Here is a 19,997-nt window from a genome sequence, read left to right on the forward strand (position 1 = left end):
CACACGTTCTGCATCTCAGAAATGAACTCCCTCATATTGCATTAAAGCAATGAGCATACCAGTTCCAGAGGTTTGTGTTGTAGCTAGTTTGCCATGACTTCCCTACACGGAGGCAGTTTTCATCCTTTCAGGTGAAAGCCACTACAAAGCATCTATAATCAATATTCTTCACCTATGTCCAAGAAACTGTACACAGAATATACAAAAACTGTACACAGAAAAGCATGCAGAAGAACATAGGATTCGAGAATTGCACAGCAACCATGGAAGCTATCCATATGGCTTCTTTTAAATTGTGATCAGATGCAATACAATCCCCTAAAAGTTACGGTAAGTGCTACCAACAGAGTGATATTATATGAATTGACATCTTACGTTAAAGAGACCAAACAGATCTGGGTTAGAATATCACATTACTGCTAGTAGAAGCTAAAACCAGGAATCAGAGATACTACAACAAGAGGAAGCTGAAAGAGTTGAGTTCTGTTTTCATCCTGACACTGATCTCTGAAGTTTACAGATCCTTGTTCCCAGCACTAACTCTTGTTGTTAGTGCTGTCTTCTATCTAAGCACTATGAAAAATGCCACTAGCATCAACTATCAACAAACCTGAAAGGTTTATTGTTAACGACGTCTCTTGTGAGCATACAATGTAGTTGAGCTGCAGACATTCCTGTCACTCTAATCCAGCTAATAAAGTGTTAATGAAAATAACCAGAAGGATTTTAAGCTTTTTATTGACTCACTGTAAAACTTTTTTGGATGAGACAAAAAAAAATTTAACATTGTGAACACTGACTTGCATATTTTAAAGGAACTACAAACCAAAGCAAACATCCAACATACTGTATTTTTGGTAAATAAAATTTAAACATTACATATTTACAAATCTACAACCATTCATTTAAAAAGTGCTGCTTGCAGACTAACAAAGTACCATTTTTAAATTGCAATGAGATAATTTCCAGAAATACCCTTCTCTATTATTACTATTTGCATCTCCCATTTGTTATACAAAGATTTTACGTGCAGGAATTGCCTTTTTCTTGGGGGTACAAATCGCTTAACTAGTCAGTGGAAATCTAATCCATCAGGCTGTAACTGTACCAACAGCAAACCTCAAAATGGGAAATAGCAGTGTCAGAGAAACAGCACGATTTCTATTCACATTTCACTATTTCATCTCCAATAATTATTCCAGTGGAACCATAAGTAAAGCAAAATATATATTGCACTGCAAATGTATAACCTTTAAGGTTTTTGACAGAAGCATTATTTAGTACACAAAAGGAGAAAATTCAGTTCATACAAAATTTTAAATTGAAAATATGTCTCAAATATTTATCCATCTTTGCGGTACTGGAAAATATACTCAAATCGCTTTACTAATAAAGGACAGTGAGATTTGAAAACTGTTTCAACATTGAACTGTATGATGCTTAAAAATTATCCACCCAGGACCTACATTTTGAACATCGTGATATGAATGAGGAGAATTTCCCACTTAAAGTGTAACAACTATTCCAACTACATCTTTTATAATATTTGTACAGTGGACTGACTTGCAACAGACTTTATAAAACAATTCATTAAGTATAATGATTTCACTCGATGAACTACTACATGATACTAATTTAAAAGCACACCCAAATGAACATCAGCAATGCTTCAGGAGTGCAACTCTGAGGATGCGAGATTGTTTATCTTAATGATGTGTACACAAATCCTTTCCATGATACAGCATATACTCTTCTGATAATACTGACAGGACTGTTGATATCTGAATGAAGTGGCAAACTTGGCATTATAAATACGAAGACAGTTGGAAGTACTTACAGCTAAGTCGGGACTAGAATGGTGGAAGCGGGCCAAATTACAAGTGTTGCATCTATTCTTGTGCTAGCACACAGTTACAGTGTAATGTCCTAGTAAACGAGAGGCGGTTAGAGACAAGGCTCAGTTGCTTCTGTCAGACTAAAATAGAGTGTGTGAAGCTTGCTTCATAGCTCAGTACCTCTAACACACCACAGCAGCTCTGGAAAAAGCATTTGCCTTCCTTCATGGCTTGAAGGTGCTATAAAACAGCGGCTGCCCCAAGTGGTAAATGATGTGGGAAACAAAACTGCAGAGAGCTGGGAGCACTACACTGTACACAGCACAAATAGGGATGAGTTTATATACACAGCAATTACTGTATGCAGCTTTTACTTGGTAAATACAGTGTAGATACTGTACAGAGCAGAGCGTACATGCACACTAAGGTATTTACAATGAATGTTAAAAAATAATCTGGTATTTTTCACAATACCTTGGAAGAATGAAGTGGGTACGTGTTCACCCTACACTGATAGTGAACAATGTACCCAGGTGAAAAAGTAGGTATAGCTCATGCATGAGGAATACTTTACAAGTGTGGCAGTACAAACGAGAGAATCACAAATTGTTAAAATAAATTAAACGTGAAAAACGTTGGTAAGTGTAACATTGCCAGCTCCACCTCAGAGTGGGGGAAACTTCAAAAAAAAAAAAAAACCCAAAAACTCAGCTACGTAATTAGCAGCAGGCTAGAGAAGAGGCATTCAATACCCAACAAAAGTTGTATCCAGCAAGACTGCATTTACTTCAAGATGCAATTACCTGCAGCTCTACAAATTTTAAGTCTGTTCTCCTTAGGGCAGCAGCTTCTTACTACTTTAGAGTGGACTGGGAAGAAGTTACATAGACCATCATAGAGGCTTAAATGAGAAGTAGTGCTGCTAAGAGGCTCACTATTTCATTTAGTAAAGTAAACATGAGCTTTAAAGTTTATGTCCTTTCAGGCTACCTAAATATTGCTGTATTATCACGCTTGCAAACTAAAGATATTTAAACAAATACCTGCTGGTAAGCAGACCAAGATACAAGACCTACAGGAATACATCTATTCCTATAGAAATAGATGAATATTTAGAATTACATGTATTACAACAACTAAAAGAAATTACAACTGGAGAATCATTAAAGAAAAAAATAAAGGTATTTGTTAAAGTCTAGCTTAATTTGTTTAGGGCATTTTGTACAATTCAGTGGCTCTTTTCCCACCTCCATACAAGACTTCTGATATTTTCTCTGTAAGCCTGCCTTCTGGTGTGAAGTTGCTATGTGATGGAGAACACTTTTTTTTATTTTTTTTGAAATCTCTAGAACAAGAAAACATAATTCAAAAAGCCATGACTCCACCACAAGGACTGACATAGCATTATTCTTCACAGAAAAGAAAAAGTTTTGCCTGTGAAAGAAAGACTAGACATTCCAAGTACATTTAACTATTCACAATATGCCACAATAAGTTACATTCCCTATATATTCCCTGTAGCAAGGTTGCTTTATCTACTGTAGTTAAAAGCTTTGGATTAGCATTATATATGCGCCATATTTAGTGTGTTTCAAACACATCCACCAAGACTCTGAACACTGCATTTTTATGAAGAACTTCTTGCATGCTGTTATTTGCTTTGTATCATGTCTGTAATGAGGTCACGTTAGCAAATATCAACTGCTGAGATGTACCGATGCCATAAAATCATCTGTAGGACTCTTCAATATGCTACAGACTCTCTCTTTACTGGGGAGCAAGGGAAACAGGAGAGAAAGATATTCCTACAGAATTGTTTTACAGAGATATCAGTGTGTTGTTAGTAGAGTTCTACAGACATTCACCATTCCTTCCTGCTGATTGCTGTGGTAACACGTTTTCCATGTGTGCATGACAGAAATCCTGTATCTAGAGTACTGTCTAGGTGAAGGTTTACATTTTCTGTTCTGCTTTAAAAAAAAAAAAAATCAGTCTTCAAAAGTAACTGGACAAGTTACTATAAATAGCAGTGTCCTGCAAAACAAATAAGCACTGTATTGCTTATTCAGCAAGTCCTTTTAAAATTCACTCCAGTAATTTAAAAAAAATAAAAAAATATCAACTTACTATAAACAATTTAAAATATGTATAATACAACTTTGTATGCTCTTCATAACATCATGAATATTCTATGTAAACAATAGATTTCGAAAAATTTGCTTTGCTCATGTTAGTTTCAGTGCATTGTTTCTGTCCACCTGTTTTATCATTTTTATTTTTTTTTTATTTTTAAATAAGGGAACTGTATTATGTTGTCCCAAGTTAGAAAACTCATTTTGTTTAGAATCTTCCTTTCTATACATTGGTTTGCACTACGGGCAAAGGACAGGGAAATAATATTTGGCCCATGTTTCACTCTGTCCATTTCCACAACTGTAGATAGGCCCAATTTTTCCAAGGCCGTCTACCACGGTACACTCGTACATACGTTCTTGAACACTGAAGACTGAGATGTTCCTTGTGACTGAAGTGGTTATTTTACACAGGTATACACCATAGATATCCCCTCTTTATCTAGGTATATTTAAAGATATGGTTCTCCAAAAATCTTTCTGCATTCCATCACTCCAGTACTTGGTGGTCTATCACAATTATGAGTATTCTTCACTTGATTAGCTGTGAGACGATCATAGGCCATTTTGTATTCTCTGTCAAAAGCATCTGTAGAAATAAAAAGACAACCGTTATGTACCATGCTTGAAACAATGACCCAAAAATAACGACAGCTAGTACACTTACCAGCAGTAAAAAACACACAGCACAGTGTGAAGTCATTTTATTCAGCACTTACTGTAGAATTACACACGCGACTATAGTTTTTTGTTGTTTTTTTTTGGGGGGGGGGGGGGAGGGAGGAGTCTGGAAATAGTTTGCATACATTCATAAATTATTCATATAAACACATGTAATAAAACTTACCTATATCTATGTTATCTCTTCCTAGGGCAACAAGTGAAAGAAATAATATTTCTCTATAAAGGCTCCTGAAATTGTAGAAAAAACAAAAAAGCATCAATTTATATGCTAAATACAAAAAAAAAAAAAAAAAAAAAAAAAAAAACAGAACACAACTACTCTTAAGAAGAGACTGAATCACTTAAAGATAAGAAATGGCACCTTGAACATAATTCCCTATCATCACCTCTAAAATGTTGTCAGCTTTGACCTCTGGAGAATGCTCTGGACTTCTGAGATATGGAGATCACTTATGGCAGGTCCTTGAGACAACTTCCACCACACCAGTGGATATTATAACAGGACCCATAGTGAAGCATGCACTTAGAGCACTCAACATGCCAGTGATTCAACCCGCAACTGAAAGAACACCAACTTAAGAAGGAAGTGTTCAACTTCTCCTGCCATTCACTCTACTCATTAGTCTCTCCTCTCAAGAAAAGAGGACAGAATTGGAATGCTATCATAAGCCTTTTTTTAATATTATATATAATTATATATACACATTTGGCAATTCTTATCCTGGTTTCATAAAGGAACAAAGCTATTTAATTACATTCTCTCCCCTAGGTCAACAAGTAGCTTATCTGTGTGGAAATTCCACCAAATGTAACAAACAGGTAAAGGGTCTGCTTTTCTGCATTTCTACATTATCATGAAGAGGGCATACAACCAAATAAACATCTTGGCAAAGCTCCAACTGTTGAAAAGGCTGCTATATACCCTACAATAAGTAAAAATTAAATCCAGGCAGGAAAGACGTTAATAGAAAAATAATTCTGAGTAACTCCACTGCTAATGAAAATAATTTGCTAAATAATACAGGACTTAGCCTCTCTTCTTAGCTTCCATTCTTTTTTGTTACTGCAAACTTAACACCTCTTACTCCCTGAATACACACCAGGAATAAGGGATGTGGGTTTTTTCTTGCTTTTGTTTTTTAAGTTTGTGCTATAATCTATAAGTATGTTATATTTAGTAACAAAATACACATATACACACTCCATACTTGATTTGCCATCATTCAGAGGTGGCTGTAGCATGAAGAGGAAAAAAATAAGAAAAATATTTACCAGACTGAGTGATAAGCTTAAGAACACTGCTGGAAAACTGAATCTTTCTGTTAAAAAGCACTATAAAAATATTGTTTGTATTACAATAGCCTTATTGCTGTTCAAGCTTGCTCTAGATTGGCATGTTTGTATTCTTACCTCTGTCTTTTAACATGTGGCCATTTGTTCAGTCTTTCCAGTATTTGGCTCATTGGTCCATACACATCATTCATCTTAATACTTTTTACCATACTTTTCAGGATTTCCTGATTAAAAGAATCATCATCTTTTTGCAATAAATGGACCATTGGGTACTTCTGGGCTGAAAAACATTAGAAAAGCTGTAAGAATAAATACATTCTTTGTGTAACAAGTAAAAAGTTGTTAACAAAGTGGGATGCTACAGAACTGTGAAAAATGGCATATATGTAGTGAGCAAAGAACAATAAACATCCAACCAAAATAATACCAATGTAAAGAAACAAAAAGCACATAGGAGAAAACTCAACAGCTGTAATGGGTCATGAGGCATATTTCCAGGCATATGATCTAATAGTGGCAACAAAATTCTCAGTAAGCAGACTCCAAAAATAAGAAAACAAGCTAAGTGGATAAACTGTCAATGTAAGTTCAGTACATCACAAACATATTCCCTCTTATTCGCCCCTTCACAATGATGAAAAAGCCATTGGAAATACTGGTCAATGATTTGAAACAGATATGCTGGAAAACTAAATTTGTTCAAGCACTTTACTGCTAAGCATACAGCCACCCTCCCTCCCAAAACATGTCACAATAGCAACACCAAACTTAACACTCACTCTCAAACAAAAGAGTGCGATTTTGACCTGCAAGACAAAAAGTAGTATGATCAAAATTCAGTCATGTATCTTGTGTGATCTATCCACACAAAAAAATAATATTTTTCCAAAACACATTCTTCAGTTGCTCAAATTAAGTTGCTCAATGTTTTTCTGTGTTAGAATAACTATCTAAAACAACAATAAAAATCTGTACCAAAAAAGGAAACCACAAGAAACAAAGCTTACTCTGAGCATTCCACAAAATATACAGAGGCTGCCTTGGATCCTGATGCAATTTCATATTGTCCCATAGCATCTGAATAAGAACATATTTACTGTCCTCTGACATACAGTTTCGTGGAATCTGAACAGGAAAATGCATACATAAAGGTATTTTATTACAAAGTAATGAAAACTTTCATATTTAAAATATATCTTCAAATCTACAGGTCACATAGTAAAAAGCTTTTAATGTTAAACTGCTGGAAAACCAGGTTGTTCACAGAGAAAGCCAAAACTGAACAGAATGTCAGTGACATGTAGCAAGTATTTTGTGCATCCTCCTACACTTCTAAAATCATAACCTCCTTCTCCTCCTCCTACTGCTCAACTTGCCATCAAGCGGCAATAAAACCAATCAGAAACTTACTGCCTTTGTAACTGAAGACACAAACCACAGTGTGACTAGTAAGAGCTAAACACTTACCCCACACAAGTACTGCTGAGCCCAGATTCTAGATTTACACTATTTCCCTACAGTTGACACATTTTTTTTTTTTTTTTTTTTTTATCAGTTCAGGACTGGGCCCAATACATTGTATGACACATTCCTGAGAGTTATTGAAATAACTAATAATTTCTTATCTGATTCCATACCTTTGAGTTTTTATTACAGTGCTCAGAAGAAAGAATTAATCCTGGTAAGTTGCTAGGCAAGTCCAAGCGTCTGAAATACCACACCAAATTCCAGAATACAATAGGATGATGGTCTACAAAGTCCGCCACTGTTATTGCATGATCTCCTTCATTTTCAAGTAAGCTCTCAAGCTCTTTCCATACCACTAGAGGACTGAGGTAAGGAACCGTTATAGGATCAGGACTAGGTAAGCGCCATTCTAAGCCCAAGGGATCCTATGATAAAAAAAAATAAAAATGCTGTTAATTGGAATGTAACTATCTTTATAACATCTTATGAATGCTTTTTGGGAGATACCAACATCTAAAAGCAACAAATATTAGTATAAATAATACAACCTACTATTTCTGGTAACTCTGGATAGTTAAATCTGTTTTCCTAATTAATGTTTACACATTTTCTGAATCTATTGCACACTTGAAACAGTGACATTTAAGGTAGAAAAACTACACACTGTTGGTCCTTGCAAAGTAGCAGGCAGGCTACCAGTAGGAATGATATGGCTGATCTTCTGGTTTTCCTTCTCGTCCTCTTCCAGTGGACCAAAAGTACTGATACTCCTTGCTACAGGGTGACTTGTACATTCTGACCCAGAGGCATTTTGTCTTCTTCCGGAGGGGATCTGGATACTTCTGGCACAAATACTGTCATGCTGCTTAGATTTGCTAGGGGAAAATAAAAAGTTAAGAATGTCAGCATTCTGTTTCTCTCTGAGTGCTCAAACATGTACACAAACAGGCAGAAACAAACTAGAAGTCCCGTAGAATAGACCTGACACTGCCAATTCTACCTTGTCAGCCACCACACTCATGCTACAGATAAAGTTTTATCTCCCCTTGCACTGGTAATGGACACAAACATCCTAAAAGGGTACACAAAACTTCATATAGACAACTGTAATTCTGCAAGTATTTTATCATGGATGAAGCTGAACACCATGTTGAAAGAGCACGATGCGGCCAATTTAGAGATAAAGAGGCAGTAAGGAGATACTCTCTTAAATCAAGTTCTCTTCAGAGAACCTAAGTATCATATGAAATTTAATAAGGAATAAGTGCACATCCACAAAGAATAAAGTAATTTCCACGTAAACAGAACCAGAATTTGCATGTTTACCTATCTGAATTTAAATCTTCTTGAACAGACATTAGAGATGTACCAAGGCCAACAGTAGCTGCCGTATTACAGAACTTCCCACTTTGATTTGAAGAAAGCGGTGGGAACTGCATGTTTTCTGTAGATGGGCTGGACTTCAGAAAATACCTGCATGGAAAACAAAAGCTTAACGTTATCTTTTTAAAACTACAAAAAAAAAATCACAAAAATGAGCATTCAAAACTGAGGAAAATTCAAATAATGCGTTATTACCTTCCAGGTCGCCGAAGATCTCTAATTTCTATGCTTAAAAAAGGCAGAAATAAATTGCCACAGAAAGGACATGTAGTATTGAGATTTGAATCATCCGCTGTCCAACCTGCCATAATTTCTTCATCGTGAACCAAACAGTCACAAGTTCGGCACCGCGAACAGCTTGAGATAAGGACCTGCATACAGCAGATGACAGAATTCCACCATTACACATTCTCAAAATTACTTTTCTTTTACAAAGCACCTAAACAGAATTATACGCCAAAAAAATCTTTGCACTTAGATGAATATTGCTCACCACCTATATATGAATTTGGCCACATGTTCATTTTCTTGCTTAGGTTGGAACAGTTAAATCCAAATTAATTAATTAGATCTTAAATCCAAATTGTAATAGCAGGCAAGTTATATGGAAAATGACTGGAATGAACACTGAAAAAATATTAAATGCAAAAATAAATTTGGAAGGTCTTGGTTTATTTGTAACAAATAGACTGGCATCAGGACCTATCCTCATGAAATACACCAAAACCAACTCTGCTACAGAAATATTTATTTTCCCAGTGGGTTAGTTTTAAGCTTGAATTTTAAATTGTGATTTAGATTTTACATTTCAAGACATAAGCTTCTAGCATATCAATTAAGTATCAGTAAATCATTCTGTACCTCCATAGCATAGTTCTGAAACACGCTGGTACTACTTGTACTGCAAGAAGATATCAACTCGGATTTGTCAGGTAAAGGAAACTTGGAAATAGAACCTATTAACAATAAAAGAAAAAAGAAACCCAAAGTATTAATTATACTGAAATTGCATGTTCCGGAAACTGTCTTTCTGGTCAAACAATTCTACAGTTAAAAAACGTGTGATGGAAGATGCAGCAAATCAGATACACTTCAGAGAGGAAGAATTGCAAAACTGGAGTGTGAAGCTGCCATCTGCCCAGCACCAACACCAGCGAAAATGCAATCTACCAACACAGAATTTCCATATGTCCAGTTTTCTTCTTTTCCAACAGTTGGCAGCTTGGAAACAATTTTTACAGATCAGGTAATTCTTATCCACACTTTCTGTCCGGACAAAAAGTAAGGAAGGGTAAGAGGTGCTGCCTCACCCAGAAACTTATTTAGGCACAGGATGTTACTCTGCAAGCTATTTCACAAGAAATAACACCCAAAACAAGTTTCTAGAATAAAAATGTCCATAGGTACAGACCTACCTGCATGAATAAGAGTTTGCAAGTAGAAAAAGGAAAAAAAATGCACTTTTCCCCCCCACATAAAGGATTACTGTCTAAGATGATCCCAACCCAAGAATTATGAAAGAACTTCTAAAAATATAAATACTTTGTTCAGATCGATGAATGCAACACAAAAGCTGTCTCTTACCACACTGGTCAAATTGCTTTGATGAGCCATCGTGGGAAGCTGAGCTTTCTAGGCTTGTCCTGCTTAGGCCAATTCCCTTAATTTCTGACGTGGTATTCTCCTGAGGAGAAGCACTTTCAAAGTCATTGCAGACATCTTCATCAGTTAACGAAGTAGACTCTGAATCTAGAGCTCCAAGAGATGAAACACTTGCTCGGTCTGAATTTTGATCCTGAGACAAGAAAGCAAATTCCACTGAGAAAAGGAGAACAAAAATATTCCAGAAAATAAGAGGCAACTTTCTTTGTGTCACTAAAAGTTCAAGGCATGAATTTACCTCCTTGGAAAGTCACTCAGCTCAGATCTGTATTCTGAACCAACATGAAACAAGGTGAGTTTCACTCACCTAAATAGCTACATGAAGATTCTTTTCGTAAAGATTTTTAATTTAGATCTTTCTGTTAGAAGACAAACATTTTAACCCTACAACTTTTTACTTATTGCTATAAGAGCACTTGTAGGAACACACATAGAATAGACAAGACATCATCGACTCTAATTATTCTGATTGGTTTTAGCCACATCAAGACCATACGGTGGTAGCACCAACAGCAAACTGCATCTGTTTTCATTCCCAAGGTTTAGGAATAAATGAGTTTTGGTTTGAGTTCATCACAGGAAAAAAACAATCCAACCAAATGACCTCACTACAGAACTACTCTTCAACCACTTTATTAATTAATACAACCATTTTTCCCTTCTTTCGCAAAAGCTGTAAAGGATTGAACTTTATTGTTCATTTTAATATTTTTTGTTTAGTTAAGTAAGTTTATTTTTTTCTGACAAAAAGACAGAGCAGTCTTCTCCATCCTGTCAACACACTACAGCATACTTACGTTCTTCCATTAAATATACTCTAAACCCATGCATGGCCAAAACTTCTACAATATGCAACTACTTTAAGGAAAATCCATTGATGCTTTCTATAGAATCACTGTTCCATTCAGGACAATAAAATTAAGGCCCTGGCAATTCAAACATGATTAAAACAATTTAAACTGTTTACCCCCATGCACGTCATTCAAATTGGGGATTCACCACATAGGAGCCAGTGATTAAATATAAATAAAGGAAAGACTTTTGTAAAAAATTTTGTTTTTGTTTTACACAGTACCTAAAACAAGGAATGACAGAAAATTACCTTTGAGGATGCAGCATACATTGTAAATTTTGAGTACCACTTGCTAGCCTTCTCTGCAACCCCTTTTCCAGCAGAAAACATGCTGCTTTTTAGAACATCGAACTTAGGTGTTAACAGTGTATCCAGGTTGAACGATGGTGAAGACACAAGTGTTAATGCACTAGTTGCCTCCTGTGGATGTTCCTTTGCTGGACTGTTTGGGGAATATGCTGGCGAGGACCAAAGCCTATCTCTCGACTTTTCTTCAGTTTTCATGTGATAACTCTTGGATTTGATAAGACTGGAAGGCCTTGGGGAGTTTGGGGGAAGGCTGGACCTCCTACATGGTTGGATGACTGTTGGGCTCTTTTTATTAGCACTTCTGTCATCAAAGGGTTTTTGTAACTCAATGCTTGGGGCACGACTTGACAAAGGGCTGCTCATGTTGTTCATATACATGACTATTTCTTCAGCTAAATCTCGCCTTGCAGACGGGGTTGAAACACTTCTATCATCATCCTCTTCCTCATCCTCTTTCTGCTGTTCTGTCTCAGCAACTAGCAGGGACAGTGGATCAAATCCAGTCTCAACATCTGTCTTTTCAACTGGCTTTACTGGAAAGCTGCTCTTTCGTTGCAGCCTTTTAGGTTTTTCACTGGAGGACTTCACTGTTGTAGATGTTTCAGGTTCAGCATCCAAGTCTTCCAAATCAAAGATAACTGGAGACTCTGTTTTATCTGTAAAACTGCAATCAAAACCTGCATCTTCATCACTAGATTCTTTCTCCAGACTTTCTCTCTTAGATCCTAAGGAGGAAGTTCTGATATTAAGAGTTTTTGGCCTTATGCTTTTCTGTAATGCACTAGATAGGATTTTGGCATCAGCTCCTAGTTTTTCAACTATTTCTCCAGGGTTTGCTTCCTGATTTATTCTATTGATCATGAGTCCCACTAAGCCGTCTCCGCTCAGATTGCGGTTCCTGCTTTCCCATGGTATCTCCCTCAAGTCAGGTTCTACTGCACTTTTATGTCTCTTTCTTAAGGATTTACTTTTTATAACTTCTGCTTCATTGGCATCCTCAAAAGATGATGTAAACAGCAATCCTGCAGAACTCTCTGGAAAACAGATGAGATAAGATACTTTCCTTCTTGCTATGCAAGAAAACTAAACGAAATAATAAAAGAATACAAGTTTGGTTCATCTTTCAGATTACAACACTAAGAGATGAAATTCGCTATGTATTGTACTAGTGATCAAAAAGTTGAGATGACCATGATCATAGCTTTTTAAAAAAAAATAAGCTTAAAAAACTAACCTCTGTATTACTTGCCCATCAAATGGTCAGATGATAAAACATTTAAAAGGGAGTCAATACAGTTCTTTTGGAGAAGTATTATTAAGAGGTTTGAAAGCTATGGATAGGATAGCAAAGATATCTAGGAAATAGCAAAAAAGCAACGCTTTCTAACCTGATGTATTAGAAATAGAGCCTACAATAAGAGCTCGTCATAGAAATTTCCGTTGTTTTTATCAGGGCATAAGGATACAGAGTTTAAAAGACAACATTACAGTATTTCAAGCCCAGATAACAGTATTACAGTATCCAGATTTGTCATCACTTGTTACATGTGAAAGCAATTAGAAGTTTCTTTCAAGTATACTGAAAGAATTATGAGCTGCTGGAGTTTATAAGAACAAAACAGAAGACTCAGGATTTTGTAAGCAGATGTAAAGTACAGCAAAAAAGAAAAGAGAAATAAATCTGGAAATGCAAACTATTCAGAAATCTTGAAATAGCATATGCAGCCTATAACCTAAACTCACTCACACAAATATTATCGGCCATTGCTGTTACAACAATAAAATGCTGCAAGTTATGGGGACAAATGACCTCAAGGCATGCTCCATAGAGGTCTTACTGAAAATGAAATACATGTAAGAAAAAACTACACAAGAATCCAAATTTATTTTCTTTTCCACTTACCAGTGCTAGCTTCTGCTGTCGTATTGTCAACAGTACCATTGAGCCGCACTATGCTAGAAGCAGCTTTGGCGTTACTTGAGTTATGATAATTTAGCTTAGGTAGACAGTCACCACTCCCTTTTGCACTCTCCACTTCGGACACTGTGTACAGAAAAAGACAGACAGTTCTTCAGAATCAAAGAAATTAACTTAAAACAAGTTTTCATTACCTATTAGACATTTCAAGCAGGATTAAAATGACAGCTTGTTGCATATATCCCATAATACATAGGTCGATATTTAGTTGTGCAAAGATTTTAAAGCTAGAACTGATCTATGGATATTTCATTGTCAACATGACTTTTACAACAGCTGTAGGGAAAATACACCGAAAATTTTAAAATAATTATATTACAAGGGACAACTTTTATTATGAAGAGTATTTTCAATGAGTTGTGTATGGGGAACTGTATAGTACAAATGTATGGCTATTATAAATCTGATTGTTACACATTTTCATAAAGAGATTATGCTTCCCAACTGCAGTTAAGGAAATCATGAGCAGAAACCTAAAGGAAGTCCACAGCAAATCGAAAGCCATTCTCATTTTGATCTCCTTGATTTAGAGGAATTCTAGGGAGATGAATAATTTAGACCTGATCTCACAGACCTGCAAATACTCAGTCATTCTCCTCTTACGGGATTTAGGAAGAAAACAGACTGGTAGAAGAGGCCTTCCGGTTGATTAGGCCTTTAAAGCAATTTTATTATTTTTTTTTTAAAGACAAAACCATTACGCTGTACTTATCATTTGTCTTTTCTATTATCATAACTTATTGAAACTGAGGAGGGGAAAAAAATGCAATTTTAAAATCTAAGTTAGTTGCACTTAGAAAAAAGAACTTCAGGCATGAGCATAAACTGGCATTATGGCATTATCACACACATTCACTGTAAAACAGTCAACTGCCCCACATAGCTCTGCTGAAATCCCCATATATCCACAGTGAACTAGGTATCTGTATTCACAAGATACATACAAGAACTGGAGTCACTCTCTCTCTTGTCTTCTTTTTGTTCTTGTATATCTTGAAGACAAGTTTTCCCTTGCCTGATTTCTTCTTTGCATGATGTGTTGTTGCTGAAGTCTGAAAGTCCCCCTATCATAAAAAAGTGAAAAACAGGATAATGATGATTATGTTATTTAGCAGAAAGCTATTTGAATTATACAACAGAAAGCTATTTGAAATAATTTCTCAGCATTGAGATAAAGAAAAGTACTTGAATACTCTACCAGGAACGGCCGTATGTGATGTGCTTGCTGGCAGTTTTTTCAATGCTCTCTTGAACTGTGCTATTCCTAAAACAACGTTTCTTATCTTCATCCATAGGAAATAGCCACCTCGATTGCTTGAAGGCCATGTACTTTCTAAAACGGCCTATTTTGGAAATATCAAAGTCAAATAAAGTCATCCAAAGGAACAGTCAGGTGTGAATCATTAACTTCATTTCAAACTGGGTTACATTGGCAGTTATAAAAGTAGACTTCTAAACCTACAAAGGTGAAGACAACAATTATTCTGTCTTGAATTTCTTCTGATTAGTTGAAATGATAGAATTACACCTGAACTGAAGCTTATTTTGATTGCTTCCATTTGCCTTGATAAAAATGCTCACACACACACACCCTTTGAAAATACTTACCTTATTGTAATAGCCGTAAGTAATGGCATTAGGGTCAACGCCAGCTTTTTGCATTTCAAAAAGTACTCTCACTGCTAGCACAGGCTGACCATACTGTCCACACAGTTGCATAAGTACTCGGTAACACACCTGAAAATACACACATTTAGTATTGTCCTTTTACAGTCAAATACATACTCCATTCATTAAAACTGCGGGCTATTTCTGAAGTTCTGGGGTTGGCTTATTTTACCTCATCAGGCGGATCTATTTTTTTCGTATGCATTTTTTGTAGGACATCATATGCAGTTCTCAGAGCCCTAACTTTTGAATGGCACACTTTCACATATGCAGGAAGGCAGATAAACCAAAGACCATAGCAGTGACGTAACAAACACTTGGACCACATCTGTGGTATAGATGAGTACTTCTTAGCAATTTTATGTGCAGATTTAATTTCCTGTAAAGAATCAAAAACCATTATTTGTGTATTTACACAGACATTACACAAATAGAAATGTTAAAACCAAATATGCATCATTTTTATCTACAGGAACTACATGATTGAATATGTTGTTCATGCTGAAGTTGAAAAGAAAATGAAAGCAAACTGAGGGATTACAATACAGTTGCTGTGCAGTACTCCCATCCTAAATTTCAAGAAACATGAGCTTATTATTCTGTGTACGTATTTTTGTAACATATGAGAAGGTTAGAGCCTGTCTTGAAATCTCAGGTAGTGAAAAAACAAACAAGAAGTGGATGTGGAAGCCCAGCAGTTTATCACAGAATGGTTTGGGCTGGAAGGGAATTTAATGAACATCTAGTTCCAGACCCCCTGCCATGGGCAGTGACACCTTCCATCGCTCAAAGCCCCATCCAACCTGGCCTTAATGCTCATGGAGAACAGGATAAAGAACACTGAAGGAGTGGAGACAGCACAGCAAGTGGCCATCTGTGCCCAGGAACCCTGTACAATTCATTATAAGCAAAAACAGTAAGTACAAGTAAACATTCAAAGAAAAATTAGCATTGCTATCTTATATTCTCCACATCAGCAAAGAATCATTAGGCTGCAGCCTCTTCAATGTCAGTCTTTACAGCTGAACAGAAAATGAATGCAACAAGCCAATATTTTCTAAAGTAGCTCACACTATAAGAATACCTGCAAGTACCTGCTTAGTTCTTCTGAACATCGGTGACGGGCTGTTGGGACTACTGGTTTTTGAGGACAGTTTGTTACTAGGTGTTGTAAGAAATCCTTCAGGTCGTTCAAACAAATCTAGTTTTAATACTGGAAACCCATTATAGCTGTAAAAAGAAATGTGTCACTTAACTCCCGCAAGGCGGTTCCAAAGTAAACACACTATAGAACAGCAAACAAAATTACACAGTTGCACTAGAAGCTACAGAGGAAACAGAAAATACAGGATTAAAACCTCAAAAGACACCATTGACAAAGTGGTTTACTAAACCATCTGCATGATTTCATGAGCATAAGTCTGCACAGAAACAGTCCCTCAACATGTTATTTCAGTGTAAGCAACTTAAATTGTTAGCTACATTTGCTTTAATAACATTTCCTTTAATTAATGTGTCAAATGTATTAGTATGTATTGATTCCAGTTAATCCAAAAATCTGTCTTAGTTCCCAGCAAGCATCATATCACAGAGGCTTATAAAAATCAATATAAACAATATCAAACTATCTAAAAGATTAAATTAGATTTAAAAATGATTTTGTGAATTAACGAAGAAACCAATAGACAAACTCATTTGACATAATTACTAAATTAGTAACACCAATTTTCAGTGATTCTCTGCAAGGCACTCTTTCAAAAATAGTATTTTCAGATTGTATCATCAGTAGTAGCAGCACACCAACAGACTGAGTCTATTAATTTTACTTTTAACTTTAGAAAACGTCAATAGCTAGCACAATGTAATGTGAAAATACAGTCATCTTCATTAGGTATTACTGCTTCTGTGTACGTGGAGACATGCACAAAACCATTAAAACTTCTAAAGAGTTGGTATACTAGGCATTTCATTTACATGTTTTTACTTCAGCAGAATAAAAAGCAACAGGAAAAAATCTGTACTTCATGGCTAATACAAGAACATAGAAACAAACAACAAAAGGGCCACTGTTATGATTTTGGCCAGTATCCTACTGTGTTTTTAAGTCACCTGTATTGTAGAGGGTGCTCTTCACCATTTGGCAGATGAGGGATCTCCGGTGGTGTTATGAAAACTGTATGCTCACTCTTGTATGACTCATCCAGCTCTATAAGCCGTGTTTCCCCAGTTTTGTCCATATCTACCTAGAGAAATTAAAAGAAGTATTTACTGGTGTTTCCTAGTGTTATGGTATTTTCTGCTATTACAGCCATATGATCAAGCAATGCCGAGTCTGTATCAGCATCAAAGGACTGTATTTTAAGAGTAAGGATGCCTTGTGAAATTATAGTGAGAACAATAAGTGTTGTATCTTTTTTGTAAACTTTACCAAACCAATAGTCAACACTCAATGAAACACTCTGATTTGCCTGTTTTCAGGTGATTATTGTAATTATTGTAAGCAGTTGTACAAAGAGGCTGATCATTCTGCATAAGAACATTTCTGTAAATGTTTGCAACTGCAGCAGTAACTTTTACCTTATTTTGAAACATGAAAAATTAGAGCTTCTTTCACCTCCATTTCAAGCATTGTAAATAGTAACGAACTATTCAATCATCTAACCTATAAAGAATCTACAGACAACACTATCAAGAAATTTCAGGTGCTTGCAGAGATGATAGAAATACACACACCTTCAAAGAAATAATGGAATAAAAAGTCACTTGACCTAAAGGGGGTAGAAGTAGCTTGGGCTTTCTAAAAAGAAAAATTCACCCGAATGGTGAAGGACAGCTTCAAGACTTTTTTTTCCCCTCTTTCAGACATCTCGGTTGTATGTATGAAAATAGAGCAGACATCAGGTGGCCCTGTTCTCTCATAGCTAGGACAGCAATGCACTTCATGGCTAAGAAAGGCAACTTGCAATATTATCAGAAAGCATAAATTTCATCCACACTTGTTTTGTTTTCATCTTTGTAACTGGTAATTTGACCATATGTCTTTGTTCTGTTAGCCTGGCTGTTGTTGAGAGAAAGAGGTTGATCGCAGCAATGCTACCTTCAGTCAAGAGTCCCTATTAAACTGCAGGGCTGGGAAGAGTTTCAAAGGTAGCTTTCTCTGCAAATTAATTCTCCTACTTTATCAACAGCAGCATGCTCCAGGCAAACTTCAAAGCAGCAAACTGCAGGATCACGTGGGAGAAAAACTGTCCAACAATTAACTGAAGGCATTTTATTCTGTTGTTTGTGATAAAAAAATAATTAAAGAACCAAAGCAGCATTCAGCCACTCCAAACAAGACTGGGAAATTATGAACTGTTTCCCTTTGAGAAAAAAAAATGAAGAGTCTTTAACAAAATACTACAAGCTTCCTGTTGCTACTGTTCACATTACAGAAACCACTAAGAACAGAGCTAATATAATGTGCATTACATTCCACATGCAAGCCTTCAGTTAATATTTCTGCTGGTATTTGTATTGCTTTGTCTCAGATCGTCTGCGACCAATTCTGTCTGCTCCAATACCTCATAAGTGCTGCTTCTGCTTGCGGGATGAGATGCCTCCATCTCAAAGAGTTGGCACTATCAAAAACTGTTTACTTCCCAGCACACAGAATGTGCTTTTCATTCAGATACTGATAGTCCCAGTGTTCAGTTCAAATACCGTCACAGTTTACACTCACAGCCATTATTTAAATGGTTTAAATGGAAATCAAATTACAGCCAAATGGTACATTACTTCAATGAAGCTAATAAGCAGCCAGCGGAACCCAAAGATCTATGGTTCTTCATGCCATAGAAGTTTAGCAACAGAAGATTCATGCAGAAAATGACATCTTCTACATTTCTCTCCCTCCCGAGAGGTGGAAATATATCAAGTAGTTTCAATAAAATTCTTAAACATTTCAAATTTGATAAACATACAAAGAGGTGCTCTTAATTACACATTTTACTGCATGAGACAGATGGAAAGTATTAGCAAATCTAATCAGCCAAGTAGCAAGAACATATGGCTCCTGAAACATAGACAAAAATGAAATCTTCTAAAGATGTAAAAAACCCAGAGCTACAAGTTTCAGCAGTGAAATACAATAAAGTCAGTAGCTTAAATATGTTCCAAATTGAAGTAATTTTTGAGTTCATGGGAAAATGAAAACTTGAGACAATTAGCCAATGCCTCTCACCAGCAGAAGAGATTCTTAATTACCCATTTTGTCTGCTGCCTAGGATAAAATAACATGTAGAACAGATTATTCTTCAGCTTAAAATATTCTTGTAAATGATTTGAGGCAGGGCTTAAGTAATATTTTATGGATAGCTAATTTCATGGTACATAAGATTTGTCTCAACCCGGTGGTTTGTAACTACCTATGAAAAAGTGTTCTATCATTATTCAATCCATGACATCACTCTTTCACGTACACCCTTTCATGTACTGGTTCACCTAGTGAAAGACAATATGTAAGAAAATATTCACTCAAATGAAATCATTCAAGTTTGATATCTGGTCATAAAGATGAAACACCCTGCCTAAAACTCTAGTTCCTACAGCACTACTTGGTGCACTTTAATATCTTGACTTTCTTTACTGTAAGCACCGTAAAAAAAAAAAATCAGGAAGAATCAGGAGAAGATGAAGGAAACATACCATTGTTTAACGAGATCTTACATGGGAACCACCTTCCTCATGCCAAT

At 36.0% G+C, this 19,997-nt stretch overlaps 1 protein-coding gene across 3 annotated transcripts in view; it reads right to left on the minus strand.

Annotated features, from left to right (window-relative positions):
* Positions 1–727: 727 nt before the first annotated feature.
* DENND4A (DENN domain containing 4A) overlaps positions 728–19,997 on the minus strand; it is a 50,925-nt gene continuing 31,655 nt past the window's right edge. For 2 of the 3 annotated variants that reach the window (XM_084293399.1, XM_084293398.1), the window contains 18 exons: positions 17,374–17,507; positions 16,359–16,494; positions 15,437–15,643; positions 15,205–15,333; positions 14,795–14,939; positions 14,541–14,660; positions 13,522–13,662; positions 11,559–12,652; positions 10,379–10,589; positions 9,656–9,750; positions 8,990–9,165; positions 8,738–8,884; positions 8,076–8,286; positions 7,582–7,836; positions 6,952–7,069; positions 6,062–6,224; positions 4,815–4,879; positions 728–4,556 (listed from right to left, as the gene is read on the minus strand). In XM_084293399.1, coding sequence (XP_084149525.1) covers positions 4,420–4,556; positions 4,815–4,879; positions 6,062–6,224; positions 6,952–7,069; positions 7,582–7,836; positions 8,076–8,286; positions 8,738–8,884; positions 8,990–9,165; positions 9,656–9,750; positions 10,379–10,589; positions 11,559–12,652; positions 13,522–13,662; positions 14,541–14,660; positions 14,795–14,939; positions 15,205–15,333; positions 15,437–15,643; positions 16,359–16,494; positions 17,374–17,507 — 3,684 coding nt within the window. In that variant the 3' untranslated portion in view covers positions 728–4,419. Of the gene's footprint in view, positions 4,557–4,814; positions 4,880–6,061; positions 6,225–6,951; positions 7,070–7,581; positions 7,837–8,075; positions 8,287–8,737; positions 8,885–8,989; positions 9,166–9,655; positions 9,751–10,378; positions 10,590–11,558; positions 12,653–13,521; positions 13,663–14,540; positions 14,661–14,794; positions 14,940–15,204; positions 15,334–15,436; positions 15,644–16,358; positions 16,495–17,373; positions 17,508–19,997 lie in introns of those variants that run through there. The other variant, XR_014618753.1, reaches the window with a different exon arrangement.

Source organism: Netta rufina, assembly GCF_964035555.1.
Source record: "Netta rufina genome assembly, chromosome: 11".
Lineage (NCBI taxonomy): Eukaryota > Metazoa > Chordata > Aves > Anseriformes > Anatidae > Netta > Netta rufina.